The sequence below is a fragment of the Globicephala melas genome, chromosome 14, assembly GCF_963455315.2.
Source record: "Globicephala melas chromosome 14, mGloMel1.2, whole genome shotgun sequence".
In the NCBI taxonomy this organism is placed as follows: domain Eukaryota; kingdom Metazoa; phylum Chordata; class Mammalia; order Artiodactyla; family Delphinidae; genus Globicephala; species Globicephala melas.
Genome location: NC_083327.1, coordinates 45,527,928 through 45,555,720, shown reverse-complemented (window position 1 = coordinate 45,555,720; position 27,793 = coordinate 45,527,928). Strand labels below are relative to the sequence as shown.

At 38.4% G+C, this 27,793-nt stretch overlaps 1 protein-coding gene across 3 annotated transcripts; it reads right to left on the bottom strand.

Moving 5' to 3' along the window:
• Positions 1–4,770: 4,770 nt before the first annotated feature.
• Positions 4,771–27,793, bottom strand: RWDD1 (RWD domain containing 1). Of its 3 annotated transcripts, XM_060283674.1 has the most exons (9): positions 27,519–27,658; positions 26,189–26,316; positions 25,060–25,170; positions 19,924–19,989; positions 17,982–18,112; positions 16,052–16,195; positions 15,227–15,356; positions 14,647–14,709; positions 4,771–5,055 (listed from the first exon to the last, which is right to left on the bottom strand). In XM_060283674.1, the coding sequence occupies exons 6-9, from the start codon at positions 16,175–16,177 to the stop codon at positions 4,934–4,936; spliced, it is 441 nt and encodes a 146-aa protein (XP_060139657.1). In that variant the 5' UTR covers positions 16,178–16,195; positions 17,982–18,112; positions 19,924–19,989; positions 25,060–25,170; positions 26,189–26,316; positions 27,519–27,658; the 3' UTR covers positions 4,771–4,933. The 3 variants fall into 3 exon arrangements, with proteins under 3 accessions (XP_060139657.1, XP_030709488.2, XP_030709486.2); XM_030853628.2 differs by lacking the exon at positions 25,060–25,170; XM_030853626.3 differs by lacking the exons at positions 25,060–25,170; positions 26,189–26,316 and having other exon boundaries at positions 27,519–27,793.

The following is a 27,793-nucleotide window of genomic DNA, read 5'->3' as shown; positions in this document are numbered from 1 at the left end:
TGAGAACGTCCTCCCACCAGAAAATGTCTAGTATCTCTGGCTTCTAGCCACCCTGATATATTGTGACAGCCAAAAACGCTCCCACACTTTAACCCTGACCCAGAATCACTCCCGAGCACCACTTAGGGTATGGGCAGCCAAGGGCACTGACTCAAGGTCCATCCCACCAAACTCTGCCCTCATATGTTCTATCATTGTTCTGCCATTGAGTCACCGTGCTGCTTTAATTTAATTATTACTGTAAGACATTTATTGTAAAAATTATTGTAAGACATTTTAGGTTGGGTTCCCCCAGGAAACAGAGACGTGCCTGCAGACTGGGAAGAGCTCTCAGGAACACCACCTGTGAGGGAGTGAAGGAAGCAAGACTGGGCACAGGGAGAAGTTGAACTGCAATGCGGTTTAACAGTATCCACAGCGGGTCACAAACACGGGGCTAAGGAGCTGGGACACCCGTCAGAGCTGTTCTCACTTGAGGCACTTTGGCTGCTACAGATGAAAATGCAGGGCAACAACTGGAGCTAAAGGAGGTGCTATCTCCGCTGCAAATATATCTTTTGTTCTTTTCCAGAATTCCATTTTTTGATGAAATACTGGCAGAAGGAAGATGGAGGAGTATTTGTCTGAGTCTACTCAGACTGCTCTAACAAAATACCGTAGACTGGGTGGCTTATAGACAATAGAAATTTATTTCTCACAGTTTTGGAGGCTGGAAGTCCAAGGTTATGACAGCAGCACATTCTTGTCTGGTGAGAATTGGCTCCCTTGGCTGTCTTCTCACTGTAATTTCACATGGCAGAAGGGGCAGGGAGCTTTCAAGTCCCTCTTTTTACAAGGGCAATTATCCCATTCGTCAACTCCCAAAGGCACTACCTCCTAACATCATCACCATGGGGGTTATAATTTCAACATCTGAATTTCAGGGAACTCAAATCTTCAGTCCATAGCAGTAGACGTCTTCATTATAATTTGATTGTGTAGGGCAGGTGGAATGGGAAAGGTGGGAGAGATTTGTAGACAAAGGCCTGTGAAGAAGTTCCCTGTTAACAGCCCAGTTTTGATGTTTAAGTTTCCTTTTTTTTAACACATTTTTCATGTTAAGGAACTATTATAATCCCCCACCTTACAGATGAGAAAGTTGATCAGAGGTTATGTGAATTTTCTTCAAGCTCCCACAGTTAGTAGACAAGCCCATTATTCCAATTCACACCTCTTTCCAGCAGAACCATCTCAGATATTTTCATATTAAGCAACACATTAAATTTCAGTGGTGAACTGAAATATCAAGTATTAAATCCTTACTTTTTTCCTTTTCTGCTCAAGTTCCCAGGGGCTGGCTCAAAGTGTGCTTGGTTTATTATCAATTGAGCACCAATGTCGGTGAGAAATCTCAGCCTCACTATGTAAAAAAAAAACCATATGCACAGAGACACTTCCTATTTCTATTCTACTCTCAAATAGAATCCCATAATATCAGCTGATAATAGCATGGAAAACATTAAATGCATACCTTTATTAGCATCAATATTTACCTTTTAAAACAAATACCTTTAGTAACAGATCCTAATGTCTTAAGGGCCTTTAGATCAATAGAGATGGATCCCTCCGATACTTTAAAAGCAAAATTTACATCAGAAGATACATCCAAATTAAAATCAATAAGTTCTTTTAACTTTCTCTCAAATGTACAGGTGGAGAATGCTCTAGATCCATATTTTCAAAACAGAGTTCCACAACAATAAATCTATTAATGATACCAAATTATAATGAAGACGTCTATCACATTTAAATAAGCTTGGGCTGGTATGAGTAAAGCCAGTGACCTATTTTTTAATGTCTTGGGCATGTGGCAGCAGCCCACACTCCAGTAATTTCATGTCCTTAATTACTTTACCTTAACTATTTGGCCGGTAGTAATATGGCTTCATTTTGTTTGTCCACTGAGCACTTTCATTTATGCAGAGAAGCCCACTTTACCTGAAAAAGTAGTTTCTTTTCCTGGTCTTTCTACCTAATGTTCTTTGGGATGGAGGCCATAGGACCCTGAGAACCTCTTTGAAACAGCAAGGACAATGGTCAGGTGAGTGAGGCACTTACCTTGGGTGCAAAATTTAAGGAGATGCATAAAATTCAACAAAGATAAATAATATTTTAATGCTGCATTTAAAAAATAAAAATCAATGTAAAAATCCATGATAAATGAATTATCCAAATTTTAAATAATTATTGGTTTCTCCTTTTAGCTCAGGTGCCATTATGGCTTTGCACAGCACTGTGAAATTTTTGATTCGATAACCCTTTACAATATTCTTGAAACTTCCCCAGCATTTTCCCATCTTTTATTAATGGAGGGGATTTAGTACATTTGGAATTCAACTCACCCCCCTTCTTTCAAGTCCTTTGATGAGTTTGCCCAAGAAAGGTGACATGAAAAAGAAACCTATAAACTTCACAGTACAACTTTTGGCAACATTCTGTCATCTCTGTTACTCAGACACAGGTCCTAAGGCAGCAAACAAACTAGTGTCATTCACATTTACCTATCTACATAAATTCACACTCCATGTGTCGTTTGTGGAAAACTTTCCCTGTCACTTTAGACCTCAATGGTCTCTCTAAAATTACTCCCTACAGTTCTTGAACTGTGTGACTCATTTTGACCCTTAATCATACAATCCCTACGATTGCTGCCTGTCATGTATGTTCTCTGAAAGACAAACACTAGGAGCTACTTGCAGTCTTTCACTTACTATCTGTTTGCACCTTCATAACACCTAACAACCAGCTAGCACATAAATATTGAAAACCCACAACTTCCTTTCTTCTGGAATCCAAGAATGCATCTCTTTACTTCTTGGCACATATATCTTGGGAGTTTGGGACAGTACAATCGATGATCTCATCCTTTTCACTGATAAGAGATGTTACTGATATCTTTCTTGGTTTTACCTCAACTAGGAAATGTTCCTGTAACCTTTTAGATGTGTTACCTTAGGTTAGTATTTATCCACTATTTTTTCCCTAAGGCATGCTTGCTGCCAGGAGAATGTGATGTAAAGCAGAACCCAGAAGCATTACTCAAAGTTGCAGACAGCAAATAGAACATTTCTTTGAACCCTTATATTTTATCTTTAAAATGCATAAGCATCTTGCATACTATTCCTACAATTAGGTGCCTACTCAGCGCCATTGTTCCAGGGATACAGCAATGAATACAAATATCTGTGTATGTTTTTAACTTAATAATACTGTATACAAGTTAACACGAGTAGAAAAACCAAAACAAAAATTTTCCCAAATCCAAGAGCAAAACTGATAATTCAGGACGGGCCAATTATTGCTTCAAATACTACCAGTCATGCTGTTACACATCCAGGAATTAAGTGTGCTCCAGTTTGAGAAGCAGAGTCTTTGGTTAATTCCCAGAATACAAAGCCAACAGTAAAGTTAATTTTTACTCCGGGTGAAAATATTTGGGATTATCATTAGAACTAACCAGGTTGTCTTTATTTCCATTTCATTAGGGTCTGCCTACATTCTGAAATGACAAAGGTGGTTATTCAATATCTGTAGAAAATGTGTAAAACTTAGACTTTAAAAAATTATGTGAGGGGCAAGTGTAATCATTCTTGATACTTCAAGGTCAAGTCTTCATTGACCTCATACTACACTGCTCACGACTGCTTTTCTTAACTGAACCACTCCTTCAGGTTCTTATGCAACTGCTGATCAGCTGCAGAAAGGATCTCTCCTTAGGAAAAGCAAAATCTCACGTAACAAACTTTTGGACTTCTCTCTGCATAGAAATACTGAACATTACTGCTATTCCTCTTTATTGGTCAGGATCAAGGTGGGTGAAAAGCATTAAATTCCGCAATGATAGTTCTGTCTTAACTTTATTTTAATCATAAGGTCTGACTTCAAAAATAAACATGGATTGATATTGCTGTGTTTGTGGGTACATAGTATTTCTGAATTGAGGAAGCCATTTGCAATAGCACAAGTGATTTCCTATTGCAGTTAAGATTCAATCCTCCAGAACTGCAATGACTGGATAACTTGCACGAAGCCTGGCTCTCCTGCCTGGAGCCCCCAAGTCGATCATTCCAAATTATCACAAAGGTCTAATGTGTGCATGAATGTGGATGTGTGGTACTCTTGCAGACAGTGTACAATCCCAAGAATTCAAACCACTTCAGACTGGTTAATTAGAAAAGTGGGGAAAATCACAATTTATAGACTTGACAACTGTAGGACAGTAGTTCTTCATCAGGAGTGTGCATCACAATCACCTGTGTCACAGGTATGAGATTTCACTGTTTTAAAACTCAGAATGAGGCTCAGTGTTTATTAACCTCCACTGAGAAGGGACCAGGAGTGCACACTTTTTAATAACTCAAAGATGATTCTGATGCAGATACTACTATATGACTAAAGTCCATTTTACTCCTGACTATTATATGGGCTTCTGGTTTTGTTAAGACTTAAATTTATTATGCCCGAAGGCTAGAATTCAGAAGGTTTAATGCTCTGTTCACCTCAGTCTTCTAATATTTTATATGAATGACAAACCTTAGAATTCAAACGCCACCAGTCTCTAGCACAGAAATTCCAAGTTATTCCAATTCCTTGCATGTAAACCCACACCTGGGTACAGCAACAGCTGACCTTCCAGTCTTGGTGTTTTAGGCAGAATTTCTCTCCAACACTAAATGATTTTAAACATGTGGCCTTCTTCCCACCAATAAGAGGAATTGAACATTTTATATCTGAAATTTTAAGATCAGTTTATTAAGTTCAATGATGAAAGCCATCAGAAGAATATTCTCCTGAAAATTATTTTTTCTTAGAAAAAAGAAAGGAAAATCAACACCCTCTTAGCACAGCCACAGATGCTATGGCAGTCAAGCCTCTCTGGAGACGGGCTAGTCCATTAGTCGGTCAAGTCACTCTCCCGGTCAGCAGGATTGTAGTCTGGGTCATCCTCATCATCCTCCAGCTCCAAGTCATCCATTTCCTGGAACAAAGACTCATCTACCTCCACGTTGTTTCCAGCTGCAAAAGACAGAAGATTTCCCCTGCAGTCTTACGCTCAGAAATAAAAGATACAACCCAATGGCAGTACCAAACAGAGACTTCTTAAATGTGCATCTGAGGTGCAAGTGACGAAATCCTGAACTACTACTCATACCAACAGTGATCTGTATTGGTCAGCAGAGACACATTTTAAGAGCAACTTCATGGTTCCAGTTCATAGTCTAAAAAATCCAGCTACAAAAAAAGCCAATCTAGAATGAATTATTTATGATCTGGCATGTTATAAGTTGAAGACAATGATGATACAAAGTTGATTATCACTGACCAGGAGACCTGTACCAAGAGTTTATCTCTTCCAATACTGGAGATATATACATCATTAAAGCTCAACCATACTTATAATTAATTGACAAATTTGATCTTCACTCTCACCCACTTCCCCTGTAACCAGTGGTATGCCTTTCTAAGATTCCAAATGTCTAAGCTCTATAGGAAGTAACACCCAGGCTTTGTATGAAACATCTTCACTCTTCAGTCTATCTGTAGTAAATAAAGTAGGATATCAGAGTACTCTTAAATCACCAAACATTGTTTACCTTCTTTCCCTCTCAGACTCTAGTCCACTGACATTCAACTTAATGAGAAGGAGTCTTGCTTCATGCCTAAGAGCAGTTCAGTAATAAAATACAATTTGTCAAGTCCAAGCCAACGAATAACTGACTCAGCCTGGGAGAAGCAGTAAAGCCCTCACGGAGCAGACGACATCTGAAATATCTTCATGATAAATTTGAACGCAACCAGAAGAAAAGGGGCCAGGATGAAGCAATTCTAGGTAGGTTACGCAAAGGCAGAGAGAAGAGCTAAGACCTTGAATACTTCTAAGTGGAACACAAGATTCTTGAGGAAAAACATCTGGAGATAACACAGATGAAGGCCAAACTGAATGACTGTGCAGGTCAACCTCTCCCTCTAAGCAGCAGAGGACCGTACGGAGAGAAATGGCATCATTACACATGGCTTTTAGAAATACCACCTCAGAGGTGGTGACTACAAGGTAGGAAAGGGCACCAGGAGGAAGAGACTGAGGCAGGGAAATAATTTATGAAGCTATTACTAAAGTCCAGTTGAAAAATAACAAAACTTTCAAATTAGGAGGAAAGAGCTGAAAAGACATTTCAGAGGCAGAATCAACAGAGCTTTTGGTAAGTTACTGGATATAAGGAGACACTTGATCCATTAGACAAGGAAAAGAGTCAAAAATGAGTAAAGACAGTAAAACTTTTAAAGTTCAAGAGAGAATGAGACTCAACTTTCTGGATCTAAAACTTATCAACAAAATAGAAAGGAAAATAAGCTCCTAAAATGAGAAGGAGGATAGATGAAGATATCCTTGTTTTCTGTTTCACGGTTTTTGGTTTTGGAATTTTTTTTTTTGAGACTAAAAATCTTAGAACAAGAATGTAATAAGATATTAAAATTAAAAAAAATTGCTCAGTGTCAGTAGGAGCCCAGCTCAGGTTAAGAAGCATGATTTAGCAGTGGGCCACCTCAACAGATAGCTGATTCTGAACCTTCTTAACCTTTTCCAGAAGGTAGTCCAGGAACAATGTCGAAAGGCCAGATGCTAGAGGATCCCCAGCTGGCATAATGGGCATGACAGAAGGACGATGAAGTACAGAACCCAGGGAGCTACTGGAGGGGTGACTGAGTAAGGAGCTCAGTTTAAGAGATACACATAGGGCTCAAGCTCCATGAGGGCAGGGAAATCTGTCTAAATTGTTCTCTGCTGTATCCTCAGTGGCCAGGACAGTGCCTGCCTTACAGGGATGCAATAAATATTTGTGGATGGATGGACAATGGATGGACAAAGGCAGCAAGAGCATAAGGGTCAGGATAAAAAAGAAAAGGAAAGCACAAGGGACTAGAGGTGCCAAAGACAGTGAGAGTGATATAAAATCTAAGACTTTTGGTTAGTTCTACGCTTGAGGTTTTTATAAAGCTCCATGATAGACCATAGACTTGTGATACTAGAAATTTGAAGGAAACAGGTCACTTGAGTCATAGTGACCTGGTTTACTAGTTGTTAGAGGCAAATGTGACCACATTGTTTATCTATTGCTATCTTTGATACTGCTTAAGTTATCATAAAACTTTAAAAAATACATTGCTGGGGGGAGACCTTCAAGATGGCGGAAGAGTAAGACGCGGAGATCACCTTCCTCCCCACAAATACATCAGAAATACATCTACACGTGGAACAACTCCTACAGAACACCTACTGAACACTGGCAGAAGACCTCAGACCTCCCAAAAGGCAAGAAACCCCCCACGTACCTGGGTAGGGCAAAAGGAAAAAGAATGAACAGAGACAAAAGGATAGGGACGGGACCTGCACCAGTGGGAGGGAGCTGTGAAGGAGGAAAAGCTTCCACACACTAGGAAGCCCCTTCACAGGTGGAGATGGGGGTAGGGGGTGGCGGAGGGGGGGAAGCAGCTTCAGAGCCACGGAGGAGAGCGCAGCAACAGGGGTGCGGAGGGCAAAGCAGAAAGATTCCCGCACAGAGGATCAGTGCCGACCAGCACTCACCAGCCCGAGATGCTTGTCTGCTCACCCGCCGGGGCGGGCGAGGGCTGGGAGCTGAGGCTCGGGCTTCGGAGGTCGATCCCAGGGAGAGGACTGGGGTTGGCTGCATGAACACAGCCTGAAGGGGTACTCCCCCACAGCTAGCCGGGAGGGAGTCCGGGGAAAAGGTCTGGAACTGCCTAAGAGGCAAGAGACCATTATTTCGGGGTGCAAGGAGAGGGGATTAAGAGCACTGCCTAAACGAGCTCCAGAGACTGGCGCGAGCCACGGCTACCAGCGCGGACCCCAGAGACGGGCATGAGACTCTAAGGCTGCTGCTGCCGCCACCAAGAAGCCTGTGTGCGAGCACAGGTCACTATCCACACCTCCCCTCCTGGGAGCGTGTGCAGCCCGCCACTGCCAGGGTCCCGGGATCCAGGGACAACTTTCCTGGGAGAACACACGGCGCACCTCAGGCTGGTGCAACATCATGCTGGCCTCTGCCGCCGCAGGCTCGCCCTGCATTCCATACCTCTCCCTCCCCCCAGCCTGAGTGAGCCAGAGCCCCCGAATCAGCGGATACTTTAACCTCATCCTGTCTGAGCAAAGAACAGACTCCCTCAGGCGACCTACACGCAGAGGGTCCAAATACAGAGCTGAACCCCAGGAGCTGTGCGAACAAAGAGAAAGGGAAATCTCTCCCAGCAGCCTCAGGAGCAGCGGATTAAATCTCCACAATCAACTTGATATACCCTGCATCTGTGGAATACCTGAACACACAACGAATCATCCCAAATTGAGGCGGTGGACTTTCAGAGCAACAATATATATAGTTTTTTCCTTTTTCTCTTTTTGTGTGTATGCTTCTGTGTGTGATTTTGTCTGTATAGCTTTGCTTTTACCATTTGTCCTAGGGTTCTGTCTGTTTTTTTTGTTTGTTTTATTTTGGTTTTAGTATAATTTAGCACTTGTTATCATTGCTGGATTTGTTTTTTTGGTTTGGTTGCTCTTTCTTTCTCTCTCTCTCTCCTTCTCTCTCTCTCTCTCTCTCTTTCTTTCTGGCTGACAGGGTCTCAGTGCTCCGGCCGGCTGTCAGGCCTGTGACTTTGAGGTGGGAGAGCGGAGTTCAGGACATTGGTCCACCAGAGTCCTCCCAGCTCCATGTAATATCAAACGGTGAAAGCTATCCCAGAGATCACCATCTCAACGCTAAGACCCAGCTCCACTCAATGACCAGCAAGCTACAGTGCTGGACACCCTATGCCAAACAACTAGCAAAACAGGAACACAATCCCATCCATTAGCAGAGAGGCTGCCTAAAATCATAAGGTCACAGACACCCCAAAACACACCACCAGAGGAGGTCCTGCCTACCAGAAAGACAAGATCCAGCCTCATCCACCAGAACACAACCTCTAGTCCCCTCCCCCAGGAAGCCTACACAACCTTAGCCACTGGGGGCAGACACCAAAAACAAAAGGAACTACGAACCTGAAGCCTGCAAAAAGGAGACCCCAAACACAGTAAGATAAGCAAAATGAAAAGACAGAAAAACACACAGCAGATGAAGGAGCAAGATAAAAACCCACCAGACCTAACAAATGAAGAGGAAATAGGCAGTCTACCTGAAAAAGAATTCAGAATAATGATAGTAAAGATGATCCAAAATCTTGGAAATAGAATAGACAAAATGCAAGAATCAGTTAACAAGGACCTAGAAGAACTAAAGATGAAACAAACAATGATGAACAACACAATAAATGAAATGAAAAATACTCTAGATGGGATCAATAGCAGAATAACTGAGGCAAAAGAATGGATAAGTGACCTGGAAAATAAAATAGTGGAAATAACTACCACAGAGCAGAATAAAGAAAAAAGAATGAAAAGAACTGAAGACACTCTCAGAGACCTCTGGGACAACATTAAAAACACCAACATTCAAATTATAAGGGTCTGAGAAGAAGAGAAAAGGAAAGGGACGGAGAAAATATTTGAAGAGATGATAGTTGAAAACTTCCCTAATATGGGAAAGGAAATAGTTAATCAAGTCCAGGAAGCACAGAGAGTCCCATACAGAATAAATCCAAGAAGAAACACGCCAAGACACATATTAATCAAACTATCAAAAATTACATACAAAGAAAAAATATTAAAAGCAGCAAGGGAAAAGCAACAAATAACATACAAGGGAATCCCCATAAGGTTAACAGCTGATATTTCAGCAGAAACTCTACAAACCAGAAGGGAGTGGCAGGACATATTTAAAGTGATGAAGGGAAAAACCTACAACCAAGACTAATCTACCCAGCAAGGAACTCATTCAGATTCAACGGAGAAATTAAAACCTTTACAAACAAGCAAAAGCTAATAAGATAATTCAGCACCACCAAACCAGCTTTACAACAAATGCTAAAGGAACTTCTGTAGGCAGGAAACACAAGAGAAGGAAAAGACCTACAATAACAAACCCAAAACAACTAAGAAAATGGTAATAGGAACATACATATCGAAAATTACCCTAAATGTAAAGGGATTAAATGCTCCAACCAAAAGACATAGATTGGCTGAATGGATACAAAAACAAGACCCGTATATATGCTGTCTACGACAGACCCACTTCAGACCTAGGGACACGTAAAGACTGAAAGTGAGGGGACGGAAAAAGATATTCCATGCAAATAGAAATCAAAAGAAAGCTGGAGTAGCAATTCTCATATCAGACATAACAGACTTTAAAATAAAGACTATTAGAAGAGAAAAAGAAGGACACTACATAATGCTCAAGGGATCAAGCCAAGAAGAAGATATAACAATTGTAAATATTTATGCACCCAACATAGGAGCACCTCAATATATAAGGCAAATGCTAACAGCCATAATAAAAGGGGAAATTGACAGTAACATAATAGTAGGGGACTTTAACACCCCACTATCACCAATGGACAGATCATCCAAAATGAAAATAAATAAGGAAACACAAGCTTTAAATGATACATTAAACAAGATGGACTTAATTGATATTTATAGGACATTCCATCCAAAAACAACAGAATACACTTTCTTTTCAAGTGCTCATAGAACATTCTCCAGGATAGATCATTTATTGAGTCACAAATCAAGCCTTGGTAAATTTAAGAAAATTGAAATCGTATCAAGTATCTTTTCCAACCACAACGCTATGAGACTAGATATCTTACAGAAAAAATCTGTAAGAAATACAAACACATGGAGGCTAAACAACACACTACTTAATAACCAAGAGATCACTGAAGAAATCAAAGAGGAAATCAAAAAATACCTAGAAACTAATGACAATGAAAACACGATGACGCAAAACCTATGGGATGCAGCAAAAGCAGTTCTAAGAAGGAAGTTCATAGCAATACAATCCTACCTCAAGAAACAAGAAACATCTCAAATAAGCAACCTAACCTTACACCTAAAGCAATTAGAAAAAGAACAAAAAAATCCCAAAGTTACCAGAAAGAAAGAAATCATAAAGATCAGATCAGAAATAAATAAAAAAGAAATGAAGGAAATGATAACAAAGATCAATAAAACTAAAAGCTGGTTCTTTGAGAAGATAAACAAAATTGATAAACCATTAGCCAGACATATCAAGAAAAAAAGGGAGAAGACTCAAATCAACAGAATTAGAAATGAAAAAGGAGAAGTAATAACTGACACTGCAGAAATACAAAGGATCATGAGAGATTACTACAAGCAACTATATGCCAATAAAATGGACAACCTGGGGCTTCCCTGGTGGCGCAGTGGTTGAGAGTCTGCCTGCCGATGCAGGGGACATGGGTTCATGCCCCGGTCCAGGAAGATCCCACGTGCTGTGGAGCGGCTGGGCCTCTGAGCCATGGCCACTGAGCCTGCGCATCTGGAGCCTGTGCTCCACAATGGGAGAGGCCACAACAGTGAGAGGTCCACATACCAAAAAAAAAAAAAAAAAAAAAAGGACCACCTGGAAGAAACGGACAAATTCTTAGAAAAGCACAACCTTCCAAGACTGAACCAGGAAGAAATAGAAAATATAAACAGACCAATCACAAGCACTGAAATTGAAATTGTGTTTAAAAATCTTCCAACAAACAAAAGCCCACGACCAGATGGCTTCACAGGCGAATTCTATCAAACATTTAGAGAAAAGCTAACACCTATCCTTCTCAAACTCTACCAAAATACAGCAGAGAGAGGAACACTGCGAAAGTCATTCTACGAGGCCACCATCACCTTGATACCAAAACCAGACAAGGATGTCACAAAGAAAGAAAACTACAGGCCAATATCACTGATGAACATAGATGCAAAAATCCTCAGCAAAATACCAGCAAACAGAATCCAACAGCACATTAAAAGGATCATACACCATGATCAAGTGGGGTGTATCCCAGGAATGCAAGGATTCTTCAATATACGCAAATCAATCATGCAATACACCATATTAACAAACTGAAGAAGAAAAACCATATGATCATTTCAATAGGTGCAGAAAAAGCTTTCGACAAAATTCAACACCCATTTATGATAAAGACCGTCCAGAAAGCAGGAATAGAGGGAACTTACCTCAACATAATAAAGGCCATATATGACAAACCCATAGCCAACATCGTTCTCAGTGATGAAAAACTGAAACCATTTCCCCTAAGATCAGGAACAAGAGAGGGTTGCCTATTCTCACCTCTATTAACCTAGTTTTTGAATTTTTTAGCCACAGCAATCAGAGAAGCAATAAAAGGAATCCAAATCGGAAAAGAAGAAATAAAACTGTTACTGTTTGCAGAAGGCATGATACTATACGTAGTGAATCCTAAAGATGCTACCAGAAAACTACTAGAGCTAATCAATGAATTTGGTAAAGTAGCAGGATACAGAATTAATGCACAGAAATCTCTTGCATTCCTATACACTAATGATGAAAAATCTGAAAGAGAAATTAAGGAAACACTCCCATTTACCATTGCAACAAAAAGAATAAAATACCTAGGGATAAACCTACCTAAGAAGACAAAAGACCTGTATGCGGAAAACTATAAGACACTGATGTAAGAAATTAAAGATGACACAAACAGATGGAGAGATATACCATGTTCTTGAATTGGAAAAATCAACACTGTGAAAATAACTATACTACCCAAAGAAATCTACAGATTCAATGCAATCCCTATCAAACTACCAATGGCATTTTTCACAGAACTAGAACAAAAAATTTCACAATTTGTATGGAAACACAAAAGACCCCGAATAGCCAAAGCAATTTTGAGAAAGAAAATCGGAGCTGGAGGAATCAGGCTCCCAGACTTCAGACTATACTAAAAAGCTACAGTAATCTAGACAGTATGGTACTGGCACAAAAACAGAAGTATAGATCAATGGAACAGCACAGAAAGCCCAGAGATAAACCCACACAATATGGTCACCTTACCTTTGACAAAGGAGGCAAGAATGTAAAATGGAGAAAAGACAGCCTCTTCAATAAGTGGTGTTGGGAAAACTGGACAGCTACATGTAAAAGAATGAAATTAGAACACTCCCTAACACCATACACAAAAATAAACTCAAAATGGATTAAAGACCTAAATGTAAGGCCAGACACTATAAAACTCTTAGAGGAAAACACAGGCAGAACACTCTATGACATGAGTCACAGCAAGATCCTTTTTGACCTTCCTCCTAGAGAAATGGAAATAAAAACAAAAATAAACAAATGGGACCTAATGAAACTTAAAATCTTTTGCACAGCAAAGGAAACCATAATGAGACCAAAAGACAACCCTCAGAATGGGAGAAATATTTGCAAATGAAGCAACTGACAAAGGATTAATCTCCAAAATTTACAAGCAGCACATGCAGCTCAATATCAAAAAAACAAACAACCCAATCCAAAACTGGACAGAAGACCTAAATAGACATTTCTCCAAAGAAGATATACAGATTGCCAACAAACACATGAAAGTATGCTCAACACCGCTAATCATTAGAGAAATGCACAATCAAAACTACAATGAGGTATCATCTCACACCAGTCAGAATGGCCATCATCAAAAAATCTACAAACAATAAATGCTGGAGAGGGTGTGGAGAAAAGGAAACCCTCTTGCACTGTTGGTGGGAATGTAAATTGATACAGCCACTATGGAGAACAGTAAGGAGGTTCCTTAAAAAACTACAAATAGAATTATCATATGACCCAGCAATCCCACTACTGGGCATATACCCTGAGAAAACCATAATTCAAAAAGAGCCATATATCACAATGTTCATTGCAGCTGTATTTACAATAGCCAGGATATGGAAGCAACCTAAGTATCCATCGACAGATGAATGGATAAAGAAGGTGTGGCACATATATACAGTGGAACATAACTCAGCCATAAAAAGAAACGAAATTGAGTTATTTGTAGTGAGGTGGATGGACCTAGAGTCTGTCATACAGAATGAAGTAAGTCAGAAAGAGAGAAACAAATACCATATGCTAACACATATATATGGAATTTAAGGAAATAAATGTCATGAAGAACCTAGGGGCATGACAGGAATAAAGACAGGGATGTAGAGAATGGACTTGAGGACACAGGGAGGGGGAAGGGTAAGCTGGGATGAAGTGAGAGAGTGTCATGGAGTTATATACACTACCATATGTAAAAGAAATAGCTAATGGGAAGCAGCTGCATAGCACTGGGAGATCAGCTCGGGGCTTTGTGACCACCTAGAGGGATGGGATAGGGAGGGTGGGAGGGAGACCTAAGAGGGAGGAGATATGGGGATATATGTATATGTACAGCTAATTCACTTTGTTATAAAGCAGAAATTTACACACCAGTGTAAAGCAATTATACTCCAATAAAGATGTTACCAAAAAAATACTCTGCTGTAGTTTAATGTATAAATTGATCAAACATTTGAATTTATTCTTCAAAATGTGTTTCTTTATAGCCTTGGGAGGAAAAATTTACATTAAGTTACCACTATGATTTTCATGGTTTAATAAAAACAGCACATTATGTACATGTGGAATTCTAACATTATCTTACCATCTTCCAAGAACTGAATATCAGATGTGTCGAGATTATGATCTGTTTCAAATAGCTGTCTCCCTAAAAGAAATAAACATATTTAACTCGAATGGCATACTTTTCCTCCATCTCCCCTACAATGCTTTAAACAGTAGAATAATATAAACAAGTTATAAAAAAAACAAGTCTTAAAACCTGTTTTTTCCTGTGAATTTCAATCAATTTATGAACTCAGTGAGTAGCTAAGAGGCATATGAAATGTATTTGCATTAAAATGGAAGAAGTGAAAACCTAATCTGCCTCAGAGTCCTAGAAAAACAAACGGTTTGATTCTATCAGTCCTAAGGCTTGTGATCCTAAAAGTCATGGTAATTATATCTCAACATCTATCCACTCCAATATTTAGATGAAAGATAAGCCATAAAAATTAATTATAATTATGTGTGAAGAAACATCACCATATGGAGAGAATGCTTTCTCTTTTTGTCCTAGATGCCTAAGTATATTATTTTCTTATAGAAATCTGTCCAAATGATCCTCTTGCTATGTAAGAAATAATATAGGAGGGCTTAAAGGAACAGGATATGAGGGGTCATACCACTTAATTTATTTTTTCCTGCTTGTTCTTCTTCTTTCATTCGTTTCTTTTTTTCCAAGAGTTCTGCATCAAACTTGGCCTTCCAACTTAAGAAATTCTCGATTGTAACAGGAGTGCCATGGAATAATTGCTTAGAAAAGAAGAAAGACACACCACCAGATAAATGATACAACAGTTAGAAAATAAAGCCTAATGATCTTCTAGACAAATGAATACAGCCACTCACAGGAAAAACAGAGAAAAATGGTTTCAAGTTTAAATATTTAGTCTGATTTCTGCCTGCACTGGCTACTCTAATTGGTTTTGGCAATTTACTCTGGAAAAGTCCTTTTTTAATTTTTATTACAAAAAAGCAAAGATAATACGTAATGTGTCCCCATTGCTATTCACTGTTAAGAAGAAAGTTGCTACTGTCAATATTAATATGTTTAAATACACATCAATTCATAACACTAACATCATTGCTTATCTTTTTTACTTCATTTTAGAATCTAAGGTTTTCTTTACATTTAGTAAATATTTAAATCACTCTGGTGGAGGCTTTATAATTCTAAACTCTATACCGTAAGTGAAATAGTTCATATTTCTTGATTTTACCTGCATAAGCTTTAATAACCTTTAACTAACTGATTATTAATCATTATTGTGCCATGTGCATCAACTAAATGAGGGACCTTCTAAAATTTTACTTAGTAAAGCTTTATTAAAATTTACTTGTGCTTCTTTTTGTGATTCCCCCCAAATTACTGAAATTTCCAAAAGCAAACCCCCCCAAAAAATACAGATTTAAAGAATAATGAAAGAAAATCTGACTTTTAAATATACCTTTTCAGCTTCTTCTGCTTCTTTTTCTTTTTGTTTTTTTTCTTCTTCTTGTCTAGTTTTTATTTGATCTACTATTTCATTTAATTTTTCTTGCACGGCTGTCACTAAAGTAAAGATCATCACCATACCAAGGTTTTCTTCTGTCTATGTAACCAAAAAAGAAAAAACGGTTGTAGTGAGAAACACAATTCTCAGAAAAATAAAAACAACTAACTAACCAGTGGGGGGAAAAAAGGTGTTTCAGCATAATCACTACACTTCATACATTTATAACATGATCACTAATTCAGTTACACCATAAGTTTGGACTCTTGGATCACTTAAGAATTAAGCATATATATAAAAATAACATTTTAAAAGTCTTGGAATTTGCCATATTAAACCTAAAACAGAGAAAAAAAGAAATTTCAATAAATTCTATGTAATAATCATAAATATACGTAGAATTCAGAAAACGTTTTTCTGCAGTAGCTAGCAACATCAGTTCTCCAGCGTGTTTTCATGATTTTAGTTTTAAACCATTACAAATAGAAAGAAAAAAGGATACATAAAGATAAATCATAAAAGTACCTACATTCTTTATTGTTGTATTATATTAGAAAATCACTTTGCCCTCAAAATTCAGTCCATTGTCAGAGCTCTTAAGATACCCTCAAAGAACTAAAATAATGATAACATACTGGAGAACTGATAGGGCTAGCTACTGTAGGAAAAAGTTTTCTGAATTCGTACCAAAATGTTATTAGGCATTTATACCTGACTGGTGAGATTAAGGGTAATCTTTATTTTCTTCTTCATTATTTTCTGTATTTTCTGAGTTTTCTATAATATAAATTTATTATTTTGATAACTAAAAATTAATGTAACTACTTTTAGGGGAAAAAATACAAATATGTGCTCTATCTCTGATCTCAGGTTAAGTATCAGAAAGAAATCAAAACTTTCTTTTTGAAAGAAAGGAGTCTGAGTATAAATGAAATATAAAATGCATATTAACAAAATCACTCAGATCAAATAACTTACATTAATATATGACTGACTGAATACAGTATATTGTTCCAGGCTCTCTGCAATGTTTTTACAAGAAGAATGTTAAACCAAATATAGAGAATTAATATAACTTCACACTGGGTAACAGAGTGAACAGGGCCCAGATCAGCATCAATTAATGTTTGATATATCCCTTCCCTCTTCATTCTCTAATAGCTCCAGATATTTTTAAAATGTCAGCATTTAGAGCATCTATAGTCTTTGAAATATACAAGTCGCATTTATGATGGAGACATGTTTTATGTCAGTTCTTCTTAGAAAACAAACAAAATCAGGACTTCTGTTTTAAGCTGGTGGAGTAAGATTTTACTTGCCCTCCCTACTCCCTACTCTGAAGATCCCATGAAAACTCTCTACCCAAGCAAGAGAGAGCTTTAAATATCCCCCATGCCCAGACTGTGAGTAGCCCATCCCATCACAGAAATAGCCAGGTAAGAACTTTCTGATATCCATTTTCCACCACTTCTCTTACCAAATTATAGGCAACTAGCCTGCAACAGGTCAGGGGGGTTAGGAGTTTTAATGTTTTTTAAGTTGGAATTTTTAAGTTTACATGGGACTAGGCATTCTGAGAACCAAATTTTAACTGTGTTTATAACTTAGAGTCCCTAATCACATTTTTATCGCCTACAAGTCACAGGGTTAACTGAGTTTTAAACAAGGGTATAGGAAGAACTTCTCTTACTCAAATTTTAAAGGTACAGTGGGAAACAAAAATAAAGATGCTTTGTGAATATATATACACACACACACATCATGAATTTTGCTTGTTCAAAACACTGGTTATACATATTTAATAGCATTTTCTGACCCTTAACATTACTGTATAATATTTAAGGCCAATAAAATAATGCCATTACAAAACTTGTTACTTCCTTACCTGTAATGCTAATAATTTTAAAATGTCTGAGACATCATTATCATCTAGATTTAACTGAGAGAATATTTCATAAAGGGGAGCTTCATCTGGGTATTTTTCACTGTATGTAAACTTGAGGGTAGTCTGGACAGCTAAAGACACAAGATAAGAGATTGATATGAACACCTTAAAATGTAAAGTACAGAGAGGTCAACATCTTTGTTGAATCATTAATTAATTTACAATGTGTCAATGAAAAGTAGCATAACAGATTTTCCTACAAAGAGAAACAAGGTTACCATGAGACCAGATAGATAATTACTACTAACATAAACAACATGTACCACAAATATAAGTGAAAACAAATCACAGGAATACCAAAGATCACTTCTAACACATCTACTACTTGTGAGTATTTTATCATGTTGCACATCAGAGAAAGAGGATGAAGAACACATTCTTTTTAAAACTCTCCTTAAGATGAACAAAATGCACTGAATATGACATACAGAAAAAGTACTACCTTAGGCTCATTTTCAGGCCTCTACCAGAGCCAGCTCCAGTGCAGGAGTCCATACTGCTATCTGCACAATGCCAGCAGGGTACTGCTAAGGGGTTGCTAGAGTACACAGCTGTGAACTGGACAGTTTGAGAGGCTATCTGAGAAACTTTTAACCTGACTCATCCATACATGCTCCCCCAGTCTTTTGGCCTGTGCCAATTCACAGATCTGACACTGGTACAGGTGTGAGATTCTTACAGGCGCATTAGTGCAAAGTATCTCTCTGCTACCTAGCATGATGAATTCTCAATTTCGCCAACTAAGCAGTAGGGCTAAACATTTTCTGTTAAAACTTACTCATCAAAATGACCCTTTGTCTAGATTTTGCCTTTCCTGTAACTCACATTTTAATTATTAAAACTTCCTGATATTGATGATTTTAATTGAAATCTAGATTTCTCTCCATGGGAATGGAAAAAAAAACACCTCAAAATGTGCTGGCTTGATATTTTGTTTTAATTTTTATGTATGACGTTAACAAAGAAGTTTATATAATTATATATAAATATATATAAATATCTATCTATATAAATATATGTAAATAACTGTATTCAACAGCTTTTTAATTCAGATTTCAGTAATATCAATACTAACCTCATTTTCAATTCTACAAGACAGATTTAGAGTTATCAAATGACACCACTAAAACGGTATTACTGAATACCCATGACAGAATTTTAGTTGACAGGAAAAAAAAAAAAATCCTTGGGGTTAACACCAACTTATACAACATTCTTATCAAATTACAATATTAACTGAACTGGACTAAAAGCAGAAAAGAACTTATGACACTCTTCCCCCAACATGTATCAAATTTAAATTAATTTTAATTTATTAGTTTTATAGCTCCTTTATTTCAATTTGTATATTTGTCTTAGTTCTACACTTGTACAATATTGGTTTTTATTTGGTTTTATGTATACACATACTTAAATAACAGTACAATATCCATTCTAAAGAGAGAGGGGAAAAATGCAGAGAGGTATTTATCCAGCCCAATTTATAACAGCAAATGTCCAGTAAACAATCTAAATATCCGAAGAGGAAAAAGTCCATGCTATGCCAAGGAATACCACACAACCACTAAATTACGTGTGCATGCCAAGTGTTCTTGACAAATATGTCCTACCCTTTTCTTATCTGCTGTATTGTTAATGTTTCTGTTTCACTTTTAAGAATTAAGCTTACTGTCAGAATACATCTCCTTGACTTCCTCTCTGTTTCTCTAGAAGTCATTATTCCATAGTAAATACTGACAAGAAATATGTAACATTCATACTAAATTCTTAACAGCACCTTAGCACCTCCACACATGCAATGCCCAACACAATGGCTGCAGAATGAATAAAATTCCCGAGAGAAGGGCTTAGAAAAACCTAAAGTATTTTTGATTAGACTTACTTTCATCATTTTCTCCAGCCTCAGATGTCACAGTAATGGTGAAGCTGGGTGGATTTTCTGATAATACTGCAAGAAATTATACACAGAGATTAAGTTATTAAGATGCTTCCTACGGCACATGCTTTTCCTTATTAGCAAAATATCAATATCCAGTCCTGGAAACTGATTCCTAGCCTGTATTTCCATTTCCATAAATACAGACTGAATAGAACAATTCAAACGATAAAACGTCCATCAATTTCTATTTAAATCTAGGGTTTTCTTTAATCTGGGGAAAAAAATACCTATAATAGATACCCTCTTTGAGTTTTATCAAATCAATTAAAATAAGTAATTTACTTTTTAATTCAAAATTTCCACCTATACATGGAAAATTACATTCTAAAAAATTTCCAAATGAAACGGCAAAAAAAAAAAATTGATGTTTCTCATCAGAACCTACCCTCATAAATACTCAGTATTATCACTAATTTTTATACTTATATATTCTGAAATATAATTCAGAATCTCCATGACAAACAGTAAATATTAATTTGTTAGAGTTTGTGTCTTCTAGCTCTCTCATTCTTCTATATCATCTCTAGAACCAAGCTTTATTCTTTCAGAAATTATTGAAAATCTACCATCTTCCATGGAATTACAAAATTATCCATGAATCCAAGTATCAAATTACTTATAATTTGTTAAGCAAGACATGTCAATCAACATTTACATAAATAAGAAAGCTTTATATGCTATTTTGAAGCCTGATGTCTATCTGATACTATATACCTGTTTATGATCTATTCCCCCACAAGAATACTGTAAAAACTCTGAGAACTCCTACATCAGTGCCTGGCAGTATCTAGAAACTCAATAAAGTTTGGCTCAATGAAAGAGCTGAACTAATATTCAGAACCATTAGATGATTAAACAAGGAAAATTCAAGTCACCCTTGATTGCTGCTGAGTCCAAAAGAAAAGTCTGTGCTTCACTTCAGGCCTGGGAAGCCCTGACCCCTGTGCAGCTCAGCAGCCTCTTTCGGACATGAAAGAGTAAGGGGATCTCTGAAGAAGTCACCACAAAAACTACTCAGCTTTTCCTATTCGAGAACTTCTGAAGTCTTCATAAATAAATGAATTATCAATAAAATGAATTATCAATAAAAGTTTCAGGGGACTTCCCTGGCAGTCCAGTGGTTAAGACTCCGGTGCTTCCACCACAGGGGGCACAGGTTCGATCCCTGGTGGGGGAACTAAGATCCCACATGCCCAGTGGCACGGCCAAAATGTTAAAAAAAAAAAAAAAATCAAGACATATTCCCTCATTTTAATTGAAGTTTGAAAGTACTTGAAGCAATGATGAACATCTATGGTTAGTACAAAGGTGTTTGTCAGGAAGATAAGAGACTCACTGGACTCATATTTTAATAGGCCTCAGGCAGTCCAGCCTATGCAGAAAAAGTCCCTAAAAGGTAATTATAATAAAGTTTTTATAATATGATTGGCCCTACCTTTTTTCTAACAAACGTGTGTAAAATATATTTGATGTACTTCATTCCTATTTCTTTTCATGACCAACCTTAGCATTTACATGTCATGAAATATAAACATTGCAACTATAGAAATAAGGGTTCAACTCAATGACATTCCAACTTATTATCATTTTCTAGGGCTCCATGAGGCTGTAATTTAGGGGTTACCTATAACCAGTAACAACAGCTAACATTTATTGAGCATTACTTTGCACCTGTGCTGTTCTATGCATTTACACAAAGATCCTTTACTTCTCACACCAAAATCCTGCTTTTATACTGTTACCACATTTCACCAAGTTTAAGATGCCATCAATTATGTGATGCACCCTACTTTATGTACCACTAAGAAAGAAACTACCAATTAAACTATGATATGTAATCAATTATAAGACAAATTCATATTTCAGAAATGTTTACATGTAAAACTATGTCTTTGAATCAGTTAAATATAGTATCATCCCAATTTTAGAGATGTGGAAACTGAGATAAAAGAGTTATATAGCCAGTAACTGGCAGGACTGAATATAAACTGTATAGAGTTTCATTCTCTTTAAAAAAAATTTTTCCAGCTGAGAAATTCCAGGGAAGTCATTTGAGCTAGGCTGTGAATAAAGGCATACTGGTAAATAGAGATGGAGAAAAGGAATGCAGAATAGAGTAACACGGCAAAGGGTATAATGGTGTGAAAGCTTAAGGACTATGCAAGGAATTAGAAATTATTCCACTAGAGAATGTACATGCAGTGAATAAAACAAGTTGAAAATATACAGCTGAAAGTTTAGTGTGGACAGTGATAGCTTTCTTTAGCAGAAGTAATAAGGTCAGAATTCTATTTCTAAGCATAGAAGATAAATCTAGCAACAGTGCATAAAGTGGAAGGGGAAAAACAAGACTAGATGCAGGATGAAACCTGATAGTTACTGAAATCGTTTCAGCAAAGTTAATGAGGTTCTGAACTAGGCTGGGAGCAATGGGAACAGCAAAGAACAGGGACAAATCTAAGATGGTGATGTGTGACAACTTGAATTTGTAGGCAGTGCCAATAACAAAAACCAGAAATAGAAAAGAAAAACCAGATGTATTTGAAGAACACAGAATTTCAGTTGGAGGTTATCAAGTATGCAATTAGAAATGGGCAAATGGGGCTAAAGAGAGTTGGGCCTGAATTTAATTTGGGATCATCCACAGAGGTGACAGCTAAAGCCATTCGACTAAATGAAATCGCCAGAGAGAATACAGAGAGAAAAATAAGGGCCAATGTCAGCTATGTAAGGGATCCTAAATTTGCAGAACAAAAGTAAGAGGAGGAAAAAGTGCCAAAGGTTAAAAGAAAAGTAGCAGCCATGACAGGTAAAAACAAACTCAAGAGAAGCCTATTTTATTTGTGAATCCACCTAAGTACCGAGAGATCCAGCTCTGACATGGCAGTCTCTATGTGCTGTATGTGTCTGAGCAGCTGTTGGTAGGGGGAATGGGGAATGAACCATTGGCCTGTAAGATCATATCTAAATCCCTAACAAGGCCCTTCGTGATCTGGCCCCTGTGTACTTGTCAGTCTCGTTTTCCGTGACTCTCACTTTACTTTCTAGCCATACCCAGCTACTTGTCCTTTGAACACATTTGGCTCTCACAGAGTCATGCTTCTGCACATATGCCCCATCCCCCAGTCTCATTCACATAACTCATCACCCCTCAGCTCTCCAAAACAACTCAGACCGTCCCCTCTCCCTTTGCTGTGGCTGCATTCTATATGAACCTCCATGAAAGAATCATCACATTGTGTTGTAAATTATTTACCTGATGTCTTTTCCCAAGAGATTGAGCTTCTAACAATAAGTATACTAAATATATGGTAAATGAGGACCCCATGTGGTAAATGAGGACATGGGAATGCTAGCAAGAACATCCCTGAACTGCCTGACCTTGGGAGCTAGACAGGAGAGGGAGGCAAGATGAACAAGAAAGAAGCTGATAAACTAACAAACCATGAGAATTCATGATGAGAGGCATGTTCACTAAAAGCATGGGAATGAAAAACCGTAGGGCTACAAAGCTTATAGACAGAAAGAGGAATTTCAGAGGCCAAAATTTTAAAGATGGCCCATCCAAGCTGTGGCTATGGCCCCTGCAGTTGGAGGAAACAGAAATCAAAACTGTTCGTTGATAAAGACGGGAGTTATGAAGCCATGTTATTAGAAGAATCCACAACTAAGATGGTAAATTTCTAGTAAAGAGTATCTTATATTTGTTTAACAGTTATAAAGTTTTTACGCTTACATTATTCCTTATTAAATAGATATGTAAACTGAGGCGTGGAGAGGTTATATGATTTGTCCAAGGACAAAGAGCTGATACGCATTCCACCAAACTGCCATTACAGAGAGAAAATTGTGAACCAGGAACAAACAAAAAAAAATATTGGAGAACACTGCTAATATCCACTCTCCCCTTCTTCCAGTTATACCATTTTTAACTGAGCGTATTGCCCACCCAGGATGAAGACTATCTTTCCCAGCGTCCCTTCCAGTTAGGTCTCACCAAATGACCGAGTTCCAGCTAATGGGATAGAAAGAAATAAGCCCTTTTATAGTTTTGAGGAAATTTCCTTAAGGAAATTTAAGAAATATTTAAGAAATTTCTTAAGAAACTGCTGTCTTTTACTTCTTCTTCTTCTTCTTTTTTTCCCTTCCTTCCTTTATCTATCCTACTGCCTGGAAAAGGAATGCTGCCATCTTCACCATGAGCATGAGACTACATCTTAGCAATGACAAAGAACTAAGAAGAAGCCTGGGTCCCTGAAGAATTCTTGCACCAGAGCTACACATCTATCATTTATGTGCAAGAGCAATAAACTTTTACCTTTTTAAAACCAGTTATTTGGGGGTTCGTATCATAGCTTAATCTAATTAAAAAAAAATGGAAAAGGGATTATATTCCAAAGCTTGGAGGTTACTAAAATAGGGAAACTTACTGAATTGAACTTGAAAAGATGAATTATTCCTGAGTTCTCATGAAGCAATAATCCTATCCCAATGCATTACACACTGTGAGTTGGGGCGAGTTGAGGAAAGATTAACTTTCACTAGAGACCAGACTTCCACCACTGTGAGTGGATCAAAATACTTTTGAGAAAAAGAATAAGGTTGGTGGGCATTGCGGAAGGAACCAGCGGAGGAGCATAAGTGTTAGGTGATATAGGGGCAGATGATGGTAAACTAGACAGAATTTAGGATTTTGTAAAGAGTAGAGAAAACGGAGGTAGTAGCTGAAAGGTACACTAACAGGACACACAAATGACACTAAGGTTTTCACAAAGAACCAGATCCGCTCATGATAAAATAAGTCTCTTTGGATCTTAGAAAGTGACTGTCCTAGAAAAACTGCTTTCACAAGATGACTTCTGCCCCATCTCTAAGATGCAATTTTAACTGTTAAGCTCATGGGTGTTACTTAGAGGTACTAATATAAGCAAATACAGGATTACGTACCCCTCTCTGTAAGATCAAAGAGAATTAAGGGAACCTAACTTTTGATTAGCCTAAAGCTAACCAATTTGTTCCAACAAAACACCCGATAGCCAGGATTTTGACACAGAAATGGAAATAACCAAATTCAACTACCTTAGCAGGACCTTGTCAAGTGAAGCACTGAAGGAGAATGTGGTATCAGGAAAGTCCATTTACATTTTGGGAGACTAGTTGTTAGGAGAATTGGATCAATGTGCAGTCAAGCTACAGAATAGGCACAGAGAAGAAACTGTATTATGATCTGTCATATTTCACAACAAATGCAACATCAGGCCAAAAGTTCTCTGCAAATAGTCAAGCAACAATTCTAAAGTCAGGTTAGGTCTATGTGCCTAGGACTATGGCTGGCTGAATTGTGCCTCTTCAGCATCCACAAGGGGGTCATGATGTACTTAACAAAGGCTTCTCTGTCAGCACTCTACCATGTACTTAAAAAAAAGTATTTACCAAATCTAATATTCAATGTGATTCAAAGTGACGTTTGAAAACTACCAATTAGTGTTCCTTGGCAAACTGACACAAACAAGGTCTCTTTCTGAAACCTGGTATGAAAATATTAAAGTATGAAATCATCAACACGAAAGAAAGCTGTAAAACAGTAAACCTTGCAAATCCTCAAAATTTCAAAAGACCAAACATGGAAATATATGATTCCAAAGCCCTCTGCCTTTTCCTTGAGGCATCATACAGAACTTGATCAAAGTTCCTAAAGAACTATAAATCAAGACATCTCATTTTAATTTATTTAATGCAATTGTAGGACTGCTGATAGGAATTAGAGACAGGTGGGCTCAGCTGACACTGCAGAATACTTGATGCGTCAAAGATTCACATATTGTCCTTCATTACCCTGGCTCGGAATCCTCAAGCACTTTTGCATCTGACAAGAATTTCACATACTGAACTACATCAGAGCTTAGTACAATTTGAAAGAACCATCCAATTATTCTAGGGTTAAAAATGTATCACTGTCATAAATGCTTATGTGCACAGTACTTAATGAGTGATACCTTATGCCCAAAGAAATGAAAACAACAGCACATCTTATGCTTTCTTAACTCTGCCTACACTGTGTTCATGCCTGTTACGTTTCCAATATACTAGAAATGACCAAACGTCATGATTAAGAATATATCCAACAACTGACCCTATATTCTATTTTATTTAGACATTGATATATAAGCAAGGATAGATAAGGGAGCCAGACTCCATACACACTCACCCAGTTAATGACACTCTCAAACCCCTCTTCACTCATCCCCTTAACATCCTCACAGCACAGCTGTACTGCTGTTGACAGAGAACATGAACAGGACTGGAGCTATACAGGGATAGCTGAGAGACATCTGCCTGTTGGCAAAGCAGAACAAAATTTGCTACCATTGCAAGCAGTGATCAAAGGGTAGAGCTAAGAAAACTAAGCTAAACAATGAAAAGGGAGTTTATGAGTTAAAATAACATTACCTTACACTCTGAATTCTGACAATCAGTGATGGACAACACTCAAAGGAAGGGATAGGGAAGGTAAATCCCACAAACCTAGGCTATACTCGCTCATGTTCGCTTTATTAGATCACCTCTCAAAAACTGAGTGTAAAGTGAGAGAAGCCATATTGATATGGTTATCTTGCAGCATTTTCAGAATCATCTGAAGGCTTAATACTGAAGAATTCTCTTCCTTTAAAATATACCAAATGAACTTCTCATTAATATTTCACATTAGCCCAACTTCCCAAGTAATCTTCTGCTCCCCCTCATCCCAGCTGGAGCTGGATCCCAAGCCCCAGACCTTACTCTTATTACCAGTCCTGCCACTAACTTTCTGGCCAACCCAGAGCAAGCACTTACCTCTCCTGAGCCTCCACTACCTTGCTTCTAGCAAGAGGAAGCCAGGCCTGATGATATCCTACTATTGGTCTAATTACCTGTGATCTTACAGTGGACCTGAAATTTGGGCCACCTCATTCATGGGGCATTCTGCAGAATATGAGAATGTAAAAAAAGAAGAAGAACGAAAGAAAGAAAGAAGAGAAAAGAAAAACGACAAACTTCTGGGACAACACTACTCTCAAAACGGATTCTGGGTAACTGAGAATTCTGAATCCCACAAACTTTAAAACGCCATCGTCTGAAAAACAGCTTCTACCTGAATAGAGGTGAAAATGTGAAAACTGACACTTGTGCGGCACTGGAAAGACTACTCCCACTTGGAGTATCTATATTCGTGTATTTCACTAAACCTCGGGCTGCTGTTAAGTCACAATGGAACTCTCTGGTTTTGCCCCCGACTGAATTCCAGGCCCGAGACTCCAGGGACCTCGCCAGCCTCGCCCGGACTTCCAGATTTCAGGAAACAAGCGAAGAAGAGAAAACAGCCGTAGAGTTACTCGTAGATGCCTGAAACCTTGAAGAGAAGTAGAGAAGAGGGCGCGGTGGCCACACGGCCTCTCCGTTCCCTTCTCCATCCTGGCCCAGGATGCCGAGGGCCGTGGCGGTGGCGGCCGGTCCCACTCCACCCCGAGTAGCTGCGGGCCCGCGGCCGCGTAAGTCACCTGTGAAGGAGTCAGGGTAGATGGACTCCAGAGCCTCCAGCTCGTTGCGCTGCTCCTCGCCGTAATCTGTCATCGCGGCCCTCGCTGCAGCCCATGGATCGCCCAGACACCCAGGCGGCGCGCGGCAGCCGGGACCGCGGCGCACTGGGAGAGCAGGCAGCTGCCGGGCGGGCGCAGGCGCAGAGTCCCCGGCTGCGAGGCCGGAGGCCCAAAGCCAGGCTAGGCCTGCTGAGCCACAGCCCAGCGCCTGCCTCCGCCTGCTCCCTAGTTCCGCG

Excerpts from the sequence above, each read along its gene's own strand:
- RWDD1 (XM_030853626.3), bottom strand. The coding sequence starts at position 27,591 with ATGACAGATTACGGCGAGGAGCAGCGCAACGAGCTGGAGGCTCTGGAG. Across the intron at positions 15,357-16,051 it reads AAGCAGAAGAAGCTGAAAAG|CAATTATTCCATGGCACTCC; the intron begins GTATATTTAAAA and ends TTCTTTTCTAAG. Across the intron at positions 5,056-14,646 it reads TATTCAGTTCTTGGAAGATG|CTGGAAACAACGTGGAGGTA; the intron begins GTAAGATAATGT and ends TGTCTTTTGCAG.